Source organism: Myxocyprinus asiaticus, chromosome 19 (genome assembly GCF_019703515.2).
Source record: "Myxocyprinus asiaticus isolate MX2 ecotype Aquarium Trade chromosome 19, UBuf_Myxa_2, whole genome shotgun sequence".
NCBI classification, from domain to species: Eukaryota; Metazoa; Chordata; class Actinopteri; order Cypriniformes; family Catostomidae; genus Myxocyprinus; species Myxocyprinus asiaticus.
In genome coordinates, this window is record NC_059362.1 from 4,997,120 (window position 1) to 5,016,967 (window position 19,848).

The 19,848-nt window shown below is 37.9% G+C and overlaps 2 protein-coding genes across 3 annotated transcripts in view; one reads left to right on the top strand and one right to left on the bottom strand.

The window, feature by feature from the left end:
- Nucleotides 1–7,005, bottom strand: part of pcmt (protein-L-isoaspartate (D-aspartate) O-methyltransferase) — a 623,660-nt gene extending 616,655 nt beyond the window's left edge. The window contains exon 1 of the mRNA XM_051644898.1: nt 6,904–7,005. Within this exon, the coding sequence (XP_051500858.1) occupies nt 6,904–6,988 (85 nt within the window). The 5' untranslated portion in view covers nt 6,989–7,005. The remainder of the gene's footprint in view (nt 1–6,903) is intronic.
- LOC127409895 (mRNA-capping enzyme) overlaps nt 1–19,848 on the top strand; it is a 202,020-nt gene that overhangs the window by 110,670 nt on the left and 71,502 nt on the right. For both annotated transcript variants that reach the window (XM_051644849.1, XM_051644850.1), the window contains one exon: nt 16,415–16,483. In XM_051644849.1, the coding sequence (XP_051500809.1) occupies nt 16,415–16,483 (69 nt within the window). The remainder of the gene's footprint in view (nt 1–16,414; nt 16,484–19,848) is intronic.

The window sequence follows — 19,848 nt, forward strand, 5'->3', positions numbered from 1 at the left end:
ATCTAAAAAATTCTGCGGCAAAACCATCTGGCCCCGGAGCCTTGCCAGTAGGTAGGGACTTAATTACCTCGTCAAGCTCCTCCAAGGTTATCTCAGAATCAAGAGTTGTTTTGCTCAATCGTCAGTTTAGGAAGATCTAATGGTTCCACAAAGTTTCTAATATCTTCATCAGTAGACGAAGACGAGGAACTATAGAGATCAAGGTAGAATTCTTTAAAAGCATTATTAATATCAATGGCCGAGGTAAACATTTCACCACCAGCAGATTTCACTGAGGGAATGATAGAAAGAGACTCTCTCTGCTTTATATATATCTAGCCAAAAGCTTCCCTACCTTGTCACCCGACTCAAAGTATGACTGTCTTGCCTTGAATAACCAAAACTCCACTTTCCGCGACAAAATAGTATTATATCTATATTTCAATCGGGTCAGTTCTCTGAGGCCATCAGCTGACATGCTGAGCTGAAGCGCCATCTCTGCACTTTTAATATTATCTTCCAACTCCACGAGATCTCGTGCTTTGGATTTTTTAATGAATGAGGCATACTGTATGATCCGACCCCTAAGAACCGCCTTAAGTGCCTCCCAAGCCACGCCCACAGAGGATACTGAGGACCAGTTGGTCTCCATATGAACATTGGTTTCAGTCTTTAGCATTTGTTGGAAATCAGGATTTGGCAAAAGGGACACATTAAGGCGCCAACTATATGATTTATTTTTCACTGTATATGGCAACACCTCTAAACTCACCAGGGCATGATCTGAGACTAAGATATTTCCAATTGAGCAATCAACAACAGATGAAATGAGGGATTTGGATATCAAAACAAGATCTATTCTAGAATAAATCTTATGGACTGATGAAAAAAATTTATAGTCCCTACCAGATGGGTTCAAAAGTCTCCAAATATCCATAAGACCAAGATTTTTACACATCCTGTGAAGCGTCAATGTTGGTTACACACTTTTTGAGTCCATCAAAAGATTAAATTTTAAGCATCCCTTCAAGATCTATAAAAAAGCCCTGATCATCAGCGTTAGGTGCGTAAATATTAGCCAAAATCAACCTTTGCCCCTGAATTTCAGCTAAAACAATAATGACTCTTCCTAATTTATCTTTAACCTGTTTGAGACATTTGAATTGTAAATGTTTATTTACCAATATAATGACTCCCTTGCTCTTACTTGAGCCAGCACTAAAAAAAACATGTCCACCCCATATCTTCCCAAATTTTTCAGCTTCCTGTGGGGAGAAATGTGTTTCTTGAAGAAACACTATATCATATTTCTTACGTTTAAGAAAAGTAATAACCTTCCTTCTTTTTATGGGGTTCCCCAACCCATTTACATTCCATGTAGAGAGAGATAGTACACTTATATTAACATTTGACATTTTGATACAATAGAAAAAATAAATTGTGTGTCAAAAACAAAAATATACAGATCACATTCCCCATTAGTGAAACAATCAAACCCCGAAATTCCCCCCGAACAAGACAAACAGAAAAAAGAAAAACGTGCGCATTAACCCCATGCATGAAAGCGCCAACCGGCGACAGTCCCTCTAAACTCAAAAGGTCCATGAATGCCCACGAGCCCCCACAACAACTTTGCCATCGGATTGCTAAATTTTTCATGTAAAAAATTACATAACAGAAAATACTTTGTAAAATTAACCCCAGCAAATAGGAAGAATAAACACAAAGGACGTGTATATTGATTCACAGAACTGTCTCAAAGGTGTGATCTTCCACAAAACAAATTCCAGCTGATATAAAACCATTCAGATTCCTCGGACAGACAAACGAATGTTCAGTGAGCCGGCTGTTATGAGTTCAGCGGATGACGTAATCATTCCAATGTCCTGTAAAAATACTCAATAAAACAAACCTCCGCCAGCAGGAGGAATAAGCACAAAGAACGAACAGATTGATCCACAGCTAGGCGGAACCAATACAAAAAGAAACAAAACCAGCATCCCAGTTCCCCAGATGGTCGAGTCAATTCACTCGGAGGCCGCATAAACGTATATTCCATGACTTACAGAATCCGTCAACTTTATAAAAGACATCCTTTGTGTGGGCATGTAGATATTTTGCGGTCATCCATAGTGTCTATTCTCAATCTGCCCGGGAACTTCAATGCAAAAGTAATCTTCAGTCAATGCAAAAGTTTCTTTAAGGAAAAGTGTTATTCACAAAACAAGCTCCAGCCGCTCGGCGGAGCCAACGAAGTTTACTCGCTCATTGATTCAATAAAAGACATTGCCTGATTGGGACATGTAAATACTTCGCGACCGACCTTCGTTTCTATTCTCAGTTTGGCCGGAAACATCAGAGCAAAAGTGACCTTTTGCTGATGTAAGAGTTTCTTACATTCCTTGAACCGATCGCGTTTCTCTCTTGTCGAGTTCGCAAAGTCCGGGAACAAGAAAATATTATGGTTCTTCCAAGAAAGCTTCCCTTTGCTCCTCACCTGGCGCAACACCAGATCTTTATTGGATGATCTCAGAAATCTGGCCAGAATCGATCGGGGCCTGTCTCCCTCAGCATATCTGTGAGCTGGGACTCTGTGAGCCCGCTCGATTTCCAGCTTGTGGCCTGTTATGTCGAGCAGACTCGGGAAAAGCTTGTCTAGGAATTTCACCATATCTCTGCCCTCCTCGTGCTTAGGAATTCCAACAATTCTAACATTATTCCTGCGGCTTCTATTCTCAAGATCTTCAAGCTTTTCAAGGAGATGTTCCAAATCAACTTTGGTTGCGGGAGGATTAGCGGGTTATTATTAGGGTTAATTCCCTCTCTGAAGATTCCAGAAAATCGATTCGTCTCTCAGCATCAGTCACTCTTGTAACTATCTCAGAGAATTTTATTTCCATCGCCGTGATTGATCTACGTATTACAGCGAGATCCTCCAAGTCAGCAAGAACCTTCGTCAACATCTCCTCTCCCGCCGCGCCATCCAAATCGAGTCCCCAGTCTGTAGGCCTGTTGGGGCTTTCATCCTGAACACGTAAGTGTCTTTTAATGTCTCCAGAGCCCGAGGATTTTGACTTCTTTGCCATGTTTTGCGTCAAAAAGCAAATGTGTAACTTTTGGCCGAGACTTATTTAAATAATTTACTATAGACTTGGGCTAAAGTTAGTGTTCTAAATAAAGCACGTTGAAGCTTTTCTCCTAGTATTATATATTTATTTTTCATTAATCCTCATGCGACCCCGTGTCCACATGCGTGGACATTGTATTTTGACTTCGCTATACGCAACGCATAATTTAAGTGAATAAAAACCATAAAGAGTTTGGTTGTAAAGAGTCTCTAGTTTCATTTGATATGCCGCATTAAAAAAACTGTTCGTTTTTCACGTGCCATTGCCCTGATAAACATGATGTCCACATATGTGGAAACTGGTACTGCATTTCCTCAAAAGTAGAAAAAACAAGTTAGTTATTTTGAATAATTTTCAACGCTAACACATCTGTGGGTCATTTCACTTCATTTTAATATACATTTTTTATATTTTATTTTGTTATCTCTGTGCGATGCGATTCTGTTCATTAACATAGAATCGTACACATAGTAAATGCATTCCTATATATTTACTGTGTATTTTCACATTGAGAGTAAATGGGTTCATCCAAAAGCTGAAAAATGTTGGTTTCAGAGGGTTTATATGGAGTTAGAATGAAAATAAGATGCATTTCGAACTGTTCTGAGACCAGTGAAGACAGACAGCACACTGGAGGTTAAGTCATTCACTAAATAGGGAAGGATCAAGGATCAAAGGATCAAGGAAAGGCAAAGGATCAAGTGAGCATCCTATAGCTCTCTATGCAGCTAAGTGCATTCACTCCTAAAATCCGACCAAAAGTTAAGTTTGAGGCTGCAGATGATGTTTGGACCTCTCAACATGTTTGGCAGACATGGAACAATGGTAATCAGTACGTAGATTCAGAATTTTATAATGCTACATTTTATTTTAACATGGTTGGCCGTGATTGGATGATGCTGGACATTACTCTGAATAATAATTATTTATTCAGCTTTAGAGAAAATCAGCTGTGATGTCTGTAACGTCTCAAAAACATGAATAACCAACAATCCTGGAAACATAATAAACAATCTGATTAGAAAAATATGACTTTCTATTGCTTAGTGTTGTTTAAAATTTCACAACGTAGTCTCACTGTCCACATATGTCAACATAAATTTTTAGGAAAACTATTTGGTCTATTTGGGGTTTTTTTTTTTTTTGCTTGTTTATTAGGTGCTACTAGTTACAAATCAAAAAGGGAGACTGAAAATGCACACAGCAGTCACGTGGGGGTCTCAGGAGATCAATACATCTGCACGGAGGTTTGTGATATTTAAAAGCATACTGAAAAAACTTTACAGTGGAGTGGTAGTTAGGTGCAAATTTTGCCATGGAGCAAACATGGAGCAGGGTTTCTCTTTTAGGGTATGGGAAATGGACAACCTGGAGTGGAGCGGAGTGATTATAGAATGCTTTGAGCACGGAGGGGAAATTGTTGCTGCTTCACTCACATACTTTGATACAGACAAAATGATTAGCCCATAATCTAAACCCCTAGCTAAGAGTTATTTCCCATAAGAGATTGTTAAGCCATGTTGAGCGTTTTCTTTACATATTACAGAGGATAACACTTTCTTTAAGCTTGACTATATTTCAGCTTCAATATTTTCTTTCTCCTTCAATTATTTATAACAAGTGAATTGTGAGATGGAAATTTAGTTCTTGCTGGTTATTGGTTTAGTAAATTAAGCCATGTTGTCAAGCTTTTTTCACACTAAGCATTTTATTATGTCCCTATAAATTTTGTGTGAGAATAGCTCATATATGATGCTGCAACATTCCGACACCTCTGATTCAAAGAAGATATTTTTTTTTTTTAGCTTAGTTTGTCAATCCATTCCATTTCTTGAATGCTCCAGCCCAGTTTTTGTTTGATTAATTTCACACATTCTGCCTCGATTATACTTGCTTAAAGATCATTACGCTTCACTGGTCAGTAGCGGAATGCTGATAGAGGCGGCACGATTCTCTAGAGCAGCACGAGACAGCGTGCCCCCCCACATACAGACAGATACTATGCTTCTCCATTGCTCCGCAGTCTGCTCTTTTTCATTAAAATTGCGAAATATGCAACAAGCTGTGCATCCATTTCTTTTATCTACTGATATGCAGTTGCAATTTTGCTTTGTTTATTAAAAAGTTGTTTACATATAAGCTGTGTAAAGGGATTTTAAATCCAGCACCACTCGAATCAAAAGGAAAGATCATATCACTAGACCAACACTGAAAATGTTTCACTACTTTGGGGTGTCTAGAATCCAAAATCACAATTTTAACCCCTGAAGACTGGACTTGACCACATAGCGCAGACCATTATTAACATGCTTGTGAACCAGTGAGATGCACGGATCTCAAAACATGTTTGGATGCAGCATAGAATTGTCTGTTGCAAAACATTGAATCTCTCTGTAAGTTAACTTTTAAAACTATTTTAAATAGCCCAAGCATTCTATACAACACTGACAGAATAAAACAGGAGAAAAAAAAGGCTTTTTAATCTACACATTACAAATCTTTAAAAAAAAATTAACATTACGTTTACTGTAGTAACACTCACTCATTTTATTAACTATGGTATTTTGGAAGAAATAGTTTCTAAATGTATTTAAATGCCATAGTTTTATAGAAACCATAGTTACTAACCATAGTAGTAAAGAGAAATGGATTTTACCTATGGTTATCATGCAGGGTTCCCACGCATCCTGGAAAACCTGGAATTTTGCAATGCAATTTTGCAGTCATGGAAAAGTCATGGAAAATGAGAAAAATGCCTAAATGCCCTGGAAAAGAATGATTTGTCCTTGAAAACATTTAAGTGTAATGAAACAGTTTGACTGTGTTGCTAACAAGGTTTGTGCTACATGTACAAAAACATAGTAACGAGTAGGGATGCACCAATATGGAATTTCTGGGCCAATACCGATAACCGATTATTCACATCCCATTGTGGCCGATACTGTTGCCGGTAACAGATATAAAATAAAATAAAATAAAAAATAAATATAAGTTTTAATCCTTTAACCTGGAACTGCAAGCTAATTCATTAAAAGCTTCTCATTTGAGAAATGTGGGTCATTTAAAAGCTTGGAATTTGGACTTGCTGCTATTTAAGGTTTGGTGGATGTAACATGTGCCTATATTACAGATGTATGTTGATTTGTATGACATATAAATGGGCACCATACAATTTATACAAATTGTCATTTATTTGAGTGTTTATGGTAATTCTAATGACTCACCAAGGCCGGGTGTACACGGTGCGAGTTCTGACACTCGGGAGGTTGTGAGCCCCTGCACACGTTACAAGTCAGTTTATCTGAAAATCGTACAGGTGCAATCGTACACGACACAACTTTACGAGCTGGCGAATTCCGGAGCAATCGCATGAATTTCCATGCTATTTATCATTATAAGATATAAAGCCAGAGGAGGACATTGCTTTAATTCCTCGCAGCTTGGGATTTAGAAATAAAAAAAGAATACTGGCATGGCCAGGGGCTGCATTAGATGAAAACTCATCTGCCGATTTTTTAAAAAGAAAAACAAAAAAGAAAAGGATAATTATTACAGATGCTGTCTAACATTTGACTGATTCCGATTTCGAAGGGAGGCTGTGTGATTTTATGACTGCATACATCAATCATAATGCCAGTGGGTTGCTGCCAGTTACTGTGTGATGAAGTGCACAAAATGTACAAGATTAAAAAGAAAGTGTAGAAAATTCGTGCACGATTTCTGTTGGTTATACTTGGATTTAATTTAAGTGCAAATATGACATGTAGTGCAGAGTTATTTTAGTGGAGTAGGCTACCTGTATTATTCAGCTTTAGATTGTAGGCTACATCATCCGTGTCACTGCTTGCATGTTGATAGCAGACATTCTGAAGAAGATCCATGAGGTCTTGTCCATGTGAATGCGCTTTAAAGTCGCACACTGCAAAGTTTAAAAATCTTTTTTTAGTACAGTGGTTGATTGACAGGTAGAACTTTAAACCTAGAAGTCCTTGGTTTCACTAGAGACGCGCTTAAAAAAATCAATCGCATATCCACTATCGTATGTATATACAATTATAACAGATGCTATACCTCCCTAAATGTAGCCCTAGAACTGAAACGAATGCAAGTATGACAAAAAAGTTGTGTTTCGTAGCGCGACCCGTATGGCAAATATGTTTTATTTGAAGAGCAGGGAACAGCATGGCCTTTCTGTAGATTCATTTCCAGTGATGTGGCTGTGAATAATATGGGAAAAACAGTTTTAACACGACCATTTTCTCCAAATGTGTAAGAGCTTAATGAACACTCAGTTTTCATTGATCGTGTCAGTTGTAACACCTTCTCCCGATTGGTCAATTTCAGGTAGCTCGCCAAATCGGCTCGTTCAACCGCGCACACCTCACGAATTCAAGCCGTCAGCGCCCGGATTCTCGTGAGCGAACTTGGAAAGCGGCGCCGCTTCAACTGCCGCATCCGTTTTGCCGCCTGCCGCCTCTCTCATTGAAAATGATTAGGGAGCGCGCGGTGACCACGTCCCACCGCCTTAACTCTTATGTAATCGCGTGTTTCTTACGTTGTCATTTTTTTTGAATGAGCTGATTTTTGATAGTTATGAACGTCTTGCTGTGCATGTAATCACGCTCGGTGTCAGCTGGGAGAGGCTAGCTGTTAACTGCAACTTGCTGCTTCTGTTTCTGCCTCACAATTCCATCGATTTCCGTGGTGATGTCGGCATAAATAAAACGACATGTTTAATGTACTGTAGCACTGGGACATGACACCGTTGTTTGGCAAATTCGACAAGCTGTAACGCTACAATCTACTTGCCGTTTGCCATTGGTCTTCGAGCTCTCAACTCGCCTATGTAGTCTCGTTGCTCTGTTTCTCTCCTAGCTCTCACCGCCCCTCTGACTGTTTTGCAGTTCTCAATGCTTGGTTTTAATCGCACTTATGTATTTATTTATGTATCGTATGATACATATGATATTGAATCGATAGCGTCGTATCGTACAATACAATATTTTTGTACACCCTTAGCATTTGAGTGTCTCATTCAATTGAACTCCGATGTCTCATTGAGCCGCAATGCCGACCAAACTTGAGTGCCGCGCATGAAGGTTTAACCGCTTCTAAGCCGGACTTGAAGCGCTGTGATGCAAGCGCCATCTTTGGATGTTCGTGCCAAACTCCTGCAAAAATATTAACAAGGATTTTAGTGAATGCAAAGCGCTCTGGTTTCACTTTCATTTAACGATCGTGTGATGGCATATGTTATTTGTCATTGTGGGTCCATACCCACAGCCTTAATGACACGCAGTGACAAAGAGGAGCCCTTTTTCACGCCCGCTTACCCTATTTGTAGGATACAAATGATAGAATGAAGAAACACAGATTCTCAAAGGTCTGTCTGCATGTCAAATCATGTGTAAATGCAAAATGGACCAAGACTAAAGTTGACCAAAAAGAGAACCGATATTTTTAGCATTTTGAAATATTTTGATACAAGTTTTTAAACCTTAAAGGAAATCATGTAAAAGTCAATAATGAATAAATGACTTCTTAATGTTTCAAGTAAACATACACCTATGACAAAAGCATGACAATTTGTATGACAATTAATCGTCAGAAATTTGTAATTAATAAATTGTTTTGAAACACATATGAAACACTTGTGACTCGGGATGGAATGATAGTGTTCTCACAATTTGGTTAAATGTAATCTCGATTCTATGTAACAACACTTAAATGGCAAAGTATGACATTAAATTGTTTTTTAGATTTTTTTTTTTTAATTGTTATTATTTCTCATCAGAATAAAGTTCTCTAATATATTCAAATAATAAGAGTTTCTCTTATTATAAACCTTAAAAAATAGCTTGCTAAATTCAGGCTTACCAGGTGCAGGAATAACTGAACAGAACATGTCCTAAAATATATGACGTGTTCTCACTTGAACGTCCTTCTCTCAAGCAGGGGCTGCATGAACTGCTGCTTTGTGCAATCTCATGAATGCGCACAGAAGAACAACGGTCGGTCAAGATTTTCACTAAATAAATTAGATTTCAGTTTGATTCTCACCAGACCTCATCATATAGCTTTAAAACAAGGCACAAGTCTCATTTAATTATATATTAGACTTCTGAATTGTACTTTAGCATCCTTTTGAAGCTTGAAGTGAAGGTCACTGTCCACTGCCAATGTAGGACATAAGTGAGCAGAATTTTTTTTCAAGATTTCTTCTTTGTTTGCCTTAAAAAATAAATAAAAAAAAGATAAAGTTATGGATTTAGAACAACACAAGGTTGAGTAACTGATCTCTGAAGTTTCTTTTTGGTGTGAACTATCTCTTTAAAACAAACATACAAAACACTGCTAGAGAAAAACACATTTGTGTAATTGGGCTTTTGACTCAAAACTCAGTTACTGAGATATAACCCTTGTGACAACTAGCCCCGGTCTCCCCTACCTAATTGAATTAGGGATTATTAGTGAGATGTTGTAAACCCACTCTGTATTGACATGCTCACAGACGTGTTGCATGTTATGGCCATTTCTCTCGCAGTTGAATTAGACATAGAATTAGACAGACCTTTAATGTACAGATATTAAACCCTCTTTCCTGTTTTCAACCCATTACTTTTCTCACAGAGACCAACTGGCAATATCAGGAACCTCAACATTGAGCTGTGCTGCTCTGTTTCTGTGGGGATAAGTGGGATAATTTTCTGTGAAATTAACATGTGTCAGGATTTCCCAGAAATTTCCCACAAGAACAGCTTCAGAACATGTCAGCAGTGACCGCTTTGTAACCATAGTTCATTCTCTGTTCATTGTTGGCCATGAATAAGTTTGTTGCCTCTGCTTAATCTTGTGCCATGGATGTTCAGGCCCATGTTCTGGATGTCTTTGTATCTCAGCTTTGTCTTATGTAAGAAGGACGTCTTTATGGATGAAGTCATACTGACATGTTCTAAAGTTGTGAGGGGGTCATTGTTGTGTCTCCAGATATCTGATATTAACACAGGAAATGGAAAAATAGTGAAATGGAGAGATTTCCAACAGTACTCTGTGCAGAATGACATGGTCAGGTTTTTGTCTAGACGTTCACTCACAAACATATGATTTGATTTAAAAAATGAAGCCTCAACACTGTTCATGAAAACTGAAAAAAGGATTTAAAATAGAGAGCAAATGAAAGCAAGAAAGACAAAGCAATAAGAGAAATAGTAAACTAACAAAAGAACAAACAAAAGAGAGTGCAGAAACTAAAGAAAGCCGGACAGAATAAAGAAACTAAAGAAAGAGAGAATGTACAGCAGAATGGAAAAAGATTATCTGCAGCACTCAGTGCAGAATGGCTGTGTATTGTCTGTGGTCTGTTCACTCACATATAAATGAACAAAGGATTCTATCAGATATGAAGCCTTAACCAGTTTTCATGAGCACTGATGTCTCTTCCTGTCTTGAATCCTCTTGAAAATACTTCAACAGTCTCCTCAGCATGGGGATTGACTTTCAAAACATCTCTGTAATATGTATACCTATATACAGTGTGTTACATTTACATAGCTCTTAATGGATATTTTGATCATAAATATGATAATCCTTGTTGGTCATTATGATATAAATTAGTCTCTCGTAGACAACTTTTTTCTGTTAAGACATTACCTTAATGTCTTAATAAATATTAATAAAGTATTGTGATACAAGTAATATTGTTTTGATAATGGGCTGATTGTAGAAGCTGTTATGTTGTATTCATTCTTTTATTTTATAATAATACTGTTGATAGCATTTTTTTATTTTTATATTTGTTTTCCTTAGAATATTATTATGCGACAATAATATTGTTCTGAAATTCTGTCTTAATTTCTGGAACTTCTGGAACACTTTTCTCCGGCAAAACTTAGGTTTCAGTTAAAGTTATGTTCACTATAACAAATAAAAAAAATAAAAGAATGAACAAACAAAAGACAAATGGCAAACAAACAGAAAGAACAATGGTACAAATGAAAAAGAGAAAAAATGTTAAGAACAAAAGAGAACAGATGAAAGAAAGAACAAACAAAATAGAGAACAAAAATGAAGGAAAAAACAAAAGAAAATGAATGAAAAAGAACAAATGAAATAGAACAAAGGAAAAAAAGGAGAGAGAACAAAGGAAAAAATAAAAAAGAATAGGAGAACGGATGAAAAATAACAAATGAAACGGAGAAAGATCAAATGAAACCACAAAAAAGAGAACAAATGAAAAAATAACAAAAGAATGGATGAAAAAAGAAAACGAATGGAAAAAGAAACAAAATAGAACAAATGAAAACGAAAGAACAAACAAAAGAGAGGACAAAAATGAAGAAAAAAAACAAAATAAAATGAATGGAAAAAGAACAAAGGAAATAGAACAAAGGAAAAAATAAAAGAATGGACGAAAAAGAACAAACAAAATAGAGAAAGAACAAATTAAAAAAGAACAAGATAACAGATGAAAAACAAAAGAAAACAAATGGAATAAAACAAATGAAAACAAAAGAGAGAACAAATGAAAGAAAGAACAAACAAAAGAGAGAGAAAAAAGTAAATGAACAGTAAAAGATCAAACAAAATAAAACATGAAAGAAAAGACAGAACAAATGAAAAAAAAGAACAAGAGAATGGACAAAATAGAGAAAGAACAAATGAAACAACAAAAAAGAGAACAAATGAAAAAAGAATGAGAACAGATGAAAAACAAACCAAAAGAAAACGAAGGGAAATTGAAATGAAAAAATAAAAAAAGGTCAAGAAAACAGACAAAAAAGAACAAACAAAATAGAGAGAGAACAAATGAAACAAAAAAGAGAACAAACTAAAAAGAACAAGAGAATGGATGGAAAAAAAACCCAAAAGAAAATATAGCTGCAAGCAGCAATGATGGGCCCAAACACCATGAGTCCATTTCCACCCGGTGGCTTTCGGAAAACAATACTAGGTGGACACATTCATTTGGCATTTGACATTAATCTAAACAGTTTTGAAGCAATTTGGGTAAATATAAGAGGACTGTTTTAAAGTCTGTTGTAAGAGCCACACTCCCTGCTGCCAGGTGGTGGCGCTTTGACCGTGACCCAAAATAGTCAAATCCATGTGATTAGCCCCCAAGACTAAACATACATCTAAATATTTATCGAAATCACACATTGTACACAGAATATATGAGACACTTCCTTTTTCCCATTTTTCACCATTAATTTAATGCCTTGCCATGGCAACACTGTTCGATATATCAAAAATCGTTCAATATATCAAAGATCTGTTCACAATTTAGCATCTTCAGTGTCTTGGCATAATATGGTGACAGTATCATGAATCCCCTAGGAGGAGTATTTAAAAGTTCAGAGACTGCAATATTCAAAAAATCCAAAATGGCCAACTTCCTGTCGGGCGGAGCTAATAACTATAATTATGAAAGTTGTGCGGCTTAATGAGATCTATATATGTACTAATTGTGGTGACTTTAGGTTAAAATAGGGGTGCTACAGAGGTAGTCTTACACACCCATCACACCCATGCGTGAACTTTTGCCCAGCTTTAATGGCCAACGAATCTGATGTGTGTGCAAAATTTCATGACATTTTAAGCATGACAGGTGCCTCAAAAACTCCTAAATATAGGAAGAAAGGAATAATAACAATTAATGCGTTGCCATGGCAACAGTATTTAAGATATCAAATATCCCTTTACAATGAAAACAATTGAGAACAAATGAAAGAAAGATCAAACAAAAGAGAAAAAATTTACAGAAAAAGAACAAACAAAATAGAACAAATGAAAAAAAAGTACAAAATGTAATGCAACTTTATAGTGCTCAAGACAAAAGAGCATAGAGTGCAATGATAGTGGCATTGCCCAGCCATTAACAACCTGTTCCTCACTATTCAATTCTCTCTCCACAGTAAACATTTCATCTCACAGGCAAGACTTTGAAATAATTAACTGGAGTAAATGAACTCATTAAGTGTTAATAAACTCATTAACAGGGTCAGATACAGACAAGAGTGTTTTTAACTGGCCACTAACCTGAGCAGACTGTAAAAACAGGTAATAATATTGAAAAGACTGCAGTGACTCAGCTTTGAGGGTAAGTTTTATTAGGTATGAAAGATGCTGTTTGCAGCAGACTGCCTAACTGACTGGAATTTTAACACACTGAGATGCTTTATACGGCAGAGCAGATGCTTGTGTGTGTTTCTGAGAGATTAAATGAGGAAATAAGGCAGCTAATGTGGAGTGGAGAGCCGTGCTTCATTAGAGGCTAGAACATTTCTCAAAATGAATATTCACTTTAAAAAAAAGGAAAGAAAATTCTATCATAATTTACACACCCACATATTGTTCCAAAACTATATTACTTATGACTTTGTCTTACATGGAACACAAAAGGAGACATTTTAAAGACTGTACTGGTTGTGTGTTTTGTTTTGTTTTTACAATGAATCAGAATCAGAATGAGCTTTATTGCCAAGTATGCTTACACATACAAGGAATTTGTCTTGGTGATAGGAGCTTCCAGTGTACAACAATACAAAAAGAGCAGCAAGATATAGATAATAATAATAAATAAAAAGAATTATACACACACACTTATGCATTTGGCAGACGCTTTTATCCAAAGCAACTTACAGTGCCCTTATTACCAGGACAATCCCCCTGGAGCAACCTGGAGTTAAGTGCCTTGCTCAAGGACACAATGGTGGTGGCTGTGGGGATTGAACCAACAACCTTTTGCTTACCAGTTCAGTGCTTTAGTCCACTACACTACCACCACTCCATACATATGTACACACACACATACACATGGGTAGTGCAAATCTAATACAATCTGTTATGTACAGTGTAAATACAAATCTGTTATGTACAGTGCAAATGTTTTTTTTTTCTTTCTTTTTTTTCAGAGGAATGAAATGGCAGAAGAGGTTGGATAAATAAAAGAAAGACTAAACTGTGTAATGCACATAGTTATTGCTCAATGGGGCAATTTAACTGTTCATGAGATGAATAGCCTGAGGGAAAAAACTGTTCCTGTGCCTGACGGTTCTGGTGCTCAGAGCTCTGAAGCGTCGGCCAGAAGGCAACAGTTCAAAAAGGTAGTGGGCAGGGTGAGTGGGGTCCAGAGTGATTTTTCCAGCCTTTTTCCTCACTCTGGAAGTGTATAGTTCTTGAAGGGGGGGCAGGGGGCAACCAATAATCCTCTCAGCAGTCCAAACTGTCCTTTGTAGTCTTCTGATGTCTGATTTCGTAGCTGAACCAAACCAGACAGTTACTGAAGTGCAGAGGACAGACTCCATGACTGCTGAGTAGAACTGTATCAGCAGCACCCTGTGGCAGGTTGAATTTCCTCAGCTGGCGAAGGAAGTACAACCTCTGCTGGGCCTTTTTCACAATGGAGTCAATATGGGTCTCCCACTTCAGGTCCTGTGAGATGGTAGTGCCCAGGAACCCGAATGACTCCATTGCTGCCACAGTGCTGTTTAGAATGGTGAGGGGGGTCAGTGTTGGGGTGTTCCTCCTAAAGTCCACAATCATCTCCACCGTTTTGAGTCATTGGTGTAGTGGGGAGAGCACACATCCCTGGGGGGCACCAGTGCTGATTGTACAGGTGCTGGAAGTGAGTTTCCCCTGTCTCACAAGCTGCTGCCTGTCCATCAGAAAGCTGGTAATCCACTGACAGATAGACAGAAGGGTTTCAATTAGGCTTTCAAGTCATTATTCACTGATAATCTTCCCCATTGACAACCAAAAATTACTTAAATAATCATTAATTGAAGTGTTAAGAAACCAAAACCGTTCCTAATCAGACTTGAAATTTAGCTCGCAAATTGGATGGACTCATTTTATATGACTTTTATGGTGCTTTTATGTTCTTTTTTGAAGCTTGAAAGCTTCAGTCTCTATTCATTGTAATTGTATGGAAAAAAGCAAAGAGTACATTCTTCAAAATGTCTGCTTTTCTGTTCCACAGAAAAAAAGAAAGTAATACAAGTTTGGAACAACATAGGGCTGAGTAAATGATGACAATTTTCATTTTTGGGTGACCTATCCCTTTTAAGACCCTGCTGTAGCCCTGTATGCAGCAGTTCTATAATAAAGTGTCTGTAGTGAGTAAGGTCATTTAGGAGCACATTCAGTTGAGGACAGATTATCATTAAAGAACTCAAACTGTGTTCAGTTTACAGAAACCAAGGTCTCTGACATCTCCTTTAGTTGTGTACAGAACATTCTTGCTGAAGATCAGTTTAAACACAAACAGACTCCAGGTCTTGAAACATTTATTAGACGAGAATGCATTTACGGCAGCTGTCTTCACTTAATGAAAACATTAGATCTTGAGTGCTCCAGCGCCCGCTTACTCAATTTCACAGTGTAAAAGGTATGCATTTTTTATTTTTGTACCCTTACTTGGATAACTTTTATAATTCATTGTTTACATATTATAGTGTTTGCTATTTCTCACTAGAAAAATAAACAGCTTGAACCATCTAAGATAGTTTTCCAGGTCAGGCTGGTCTGGTTCCCTGGTTTTGTAAAAATGTCATGCACTTCTCAACTTGGCCAGGCAGGGAGACCAGCTAGACCACCTAAAACCAACTCCAAACCAGAACTGCAAACCACCTTTGGCTGGTTTAAGCTGTTTTTTTGTTTTTTGTTTGTTTTTCATGTATGGTTCCACAGGGCTTTCTCACTCTACATTTTTTAAGGCAAATATGAATTGGACCTGTTTACTTAAAACATGTTCCTGGTGTTCTTCTGCATCTTTGTAATATTTCATCAAAATAATAAAGTTATAACTTGCTCCATTTCTGAAACGGCTTTCCTTTTCATCATCAGCTGACACTTCACCATTCAGTCAATTCAAATGCATAAAATCAAATAAAATAAATAAATAAATAAAATTTAATATACCCGGTTTCATTTGGAAATGCTCAAATTTCCAGACAGAATAAGATTTTGTTACAAACGCTATTCCATGTTTACTTCCTTTGGGAATATCCTAATATCCTTTGGGAATATCCTTTGGTAACATTTAAGGTTCTATTGTCCAGCCCAAACTTGCATTATTGTTTGTGCCACTGTTGCTGTGTTGGGCTGGTGTGATGCTTAGACAGAGCAATGTTTTGATAGCAGCAAAGAGTCACAGTGTTAACACTTTTCAGTGTTTTTATAATAATGAATCAAGATAGACACTAATGAATTCATGCAAATGTAAATTTTTGTATGTTAAGTTACTTTCTCCTGTCGCAGTTAATCTATTGGTAGGTTTGTGATGTGAAATGTGTGTGTTTCCGCAGCTGCTGGAGGGCAGTTTCACCTCTCAGGTCAGCCATGAAGTGGATGGTCTGATTTTCCAGCCTATAGGGGTGAGTATTTTGTGCATATACATTAGCTCATCATTCACATAAATACAAACTGGTTTAGTGGAAGTGGACTGTGCCTTTAAATTCAGAAAAGAAAATCCAGGTATTGAGGATGAAAATTAAGGAGTAAATATGAGTGTCTGACTGTGTTCAGAATGGAGTACTAGCTTACTATATACTGAATACTGCAAAGTATAGTGTGATGAGGTGGAGGGTGGGGCCGGGCCGTGAGTGCGCATGCCCGGCCCCCAATCGGGCTAATTATCCGAGGAGAGGGATAAAGACCAGCCGGATGCAGCAGAGAGAGAGAGAGAGCCATTAAATATTACTTTGATGGTTCGTCCGGTTCCCACCGCCTCCTTGCCCGACCTTTAACCGTTACATATATACTGTGGCTACTTTTCAAAATAGCATGTGAAACAGAATGCATTATGCACCATCAGCATTTTAGACAGTAATATGCTAAATTGTTGTCATATGACTACATTATGCAGGTGTTTAATTCTGCAAATAGCATCCAGTTGTCAGCATATTTTGCTTTTTTAATTTAATTTTGTGATAGCAAATTTTCTTTAACTTTGTCGGTCTGATCAAATAAAGAGTCAAGTGAAAAATCACAGCTCATATCGCTTCTGGTTTTTTCATCACACTGGAAATGAGAGATCAAACTGAGTGCATTGTGTTGTGGGATACAGTCAAATTACTGCTGAAGAAGTAATCCAAATTATTTAGATTACAATACTGACCTTGAGTAATCTAACGGAATATGTTACAAATTGCATTTTACAATTTTACATTTTACAAATCTCAGAATCAGCTTTATTGCCAAGTATGCTTACACATACAAGGAATTTGTCTTGGTGACAGGAGCTTCCAGTGCACAAACAATACAACGAGACAGAGATAATAACAACAATAGAATAAAAATAAAAAGTGAATAGAAAATAAAGTATATATAGATATACACAATAGGACAAATATATATATATACACACACACACACACACATACGTATGTACAATATACAAATACAAATCTGTTATATACAGAAGCAAGGGAATGTAATATTCAGACTAAGTTGTGTATTGCACATTAATTATTGCTCAATGGGGCAGTTTTAACTGTTCATGAGATGGATAGCCTGAGGGAAAAAACTGTTCCTGTGCCTGACGATTCTGGTACTCAGTGTTCTGTAGCGCCTGCCAAAAGGCAACAGTTCAAAAAGGTAGTGGGCAGGGTGAGTGGGGTCCAGAGTGATTTTTCCAGTCTTTTTCCTCACTCTGGAAGTGTACAGTTCTTGAAGGGAGGGCAGGGGGAAACCGATAATCCTCTCAGCAGTCCGAACTGTCCTTTGTAGTCTTCTGATATCCGATTTCGTAGCTGCACCAAACCAGACAGTTACTGAAGTGCAGAGGACAGACTCCGTGACTGCTGAGTAGAACTGTATCAGCGGCACCTGTGGCAGGTTGAACTTCCTCAACTGACGAAGGAAGTACAACTTCTGCTGGGCCTTTTTCACAGTGGAGTCAATGTGGGTCTCCCACTTCAGATCCTGTGAGATGGTAGTGCCCAGGAATCTGAATGACTCCACTGCTGCCACAGTGCATTTAGAATGGTGAGGGGGGTCAATGTTGGGGTGTTCCTCCTAAAGTCCACAATCATCTCCAGGTTGTTTTGACTACACCAGTGAGCCAGCCGTTCAACCTCCCTTCTGTATACAGACTCATTGTCATCTTGGATGAGGCTGATGACAGTAGTGTTGTCTGCAAACTTCAGGAGCTTGACAGAGGGGTCCTTGGCGGTGCAGTGATTTGTATAGTGGGGAGAGCACACATCCATGGGGGGCACCTGTGCTGATAGCTGCTGCCTGTTAGTCAGAAAGCTGGTAATCCACTGCGAGATAGACGTGGGAACAGAGAGTTGGTGTAATTTAGTCTGGAGAATAGCTGGGATGATGGTGTTGAAATCCAAACTGAAGTCCACAAAAATCCTTGCATATGTCCCTGGTCAGTCCAGATGTTGCAGGATATGATGCAATCCCATGTTGACTGCATTATCCACAGACCTGTTTGCTCAATAAGCAAATTGAAGGGGATCTAGAAAGGGTCCTGTGATGTCCTTCATGTGGGCCAACACCAGTCTCTCAAATGATTTCATGACCATAGACATCAGAGTGACGGGTCTGCAGTCATTAAGTCCTGTGATTTTGGGTTTCTTTGGGACAGGAATGATGATTGAGTGTTGGGATTTCACACTGCTCCAGTGATCTATTGAAAATCAGTGTGAAGATGGGGGCCAGCTGGTTTGCACAGGATTTTAGACAAGCAGTTGAAACACCACCTGGGCCCTGTGCTTTCCTTGTCTTTTGTTTTCAGAAGCCTTTGTAGACAGCATCATTGATTATAATGGGGTTCTATTGCTTTTGCTCGATGCGACGCTTGCATCCGGTGTAGATGGTATTAAACTGTTGTTAGAGGTATTGCGACAAACAACTGATTTAAATCGGGGCTCTAAAAAAATAACGCTGGGATAATGCTGCATTCCATTCAACTCAAAGTCGGATTTTCCAACTTCCTACTAAGAAAAGTGCAATGGAATGCTACTTGAATTCGGAATTCCAACTCGGAATGTCGTGCGGAAATTTTAAACTCTGATTAAGCCAAGATGCAGGTGCATGACGTCACACAAACATGTCGGCACCCAGAAAGATGTACAAAATAATTGATAAACATTCACTTTTATTAAATAATATCGATAAATAAGTCAAAGTTCCTACATTTCATGACATTAAAGCTTGTTTAACAAACGTTAGCAGAGACAGGTGTTCAAAACATGATACATTATACTATCTTTTGATAATCGTACACCTGTAGCACAAATGCTAGCACTGCAGCATTGTTATCATTTGGGTTGCTAGGAGACATCTCTGGTGACAGTCAAACACCTGCGTTACAGCGTTACAGTTTTGTTTCCTTAAACGTCATCTTCCAAGCATCTTGCAATGGAATGCATTTATGGTCGGAGATCAGAGATATCAAGTAGGAATATCCCACATCTGACTTGAATGGAACACAGCATAAGTGAATGATGAGAGATTGAGAGAGTGTGCATGTTTGATTGACACTGAAAGTGAATGTCTCAGAGTCTTTATTACTCCACAAACCATCTGTTGCAACTCACATTACATCACATATACTTAGATTTGTGCTGATGTATCTTTGTCCTCTCCCTGTCTAACTGTACAGCGAGTCAGAATTACTACCGTAATGACTCTTGAAAATGGGCACCTTAAAATTCATACATCTATTGCATGAACATTTTTAAGACACACCAACATATTCATCTGAATTACAGCATGTCTGAAAGTG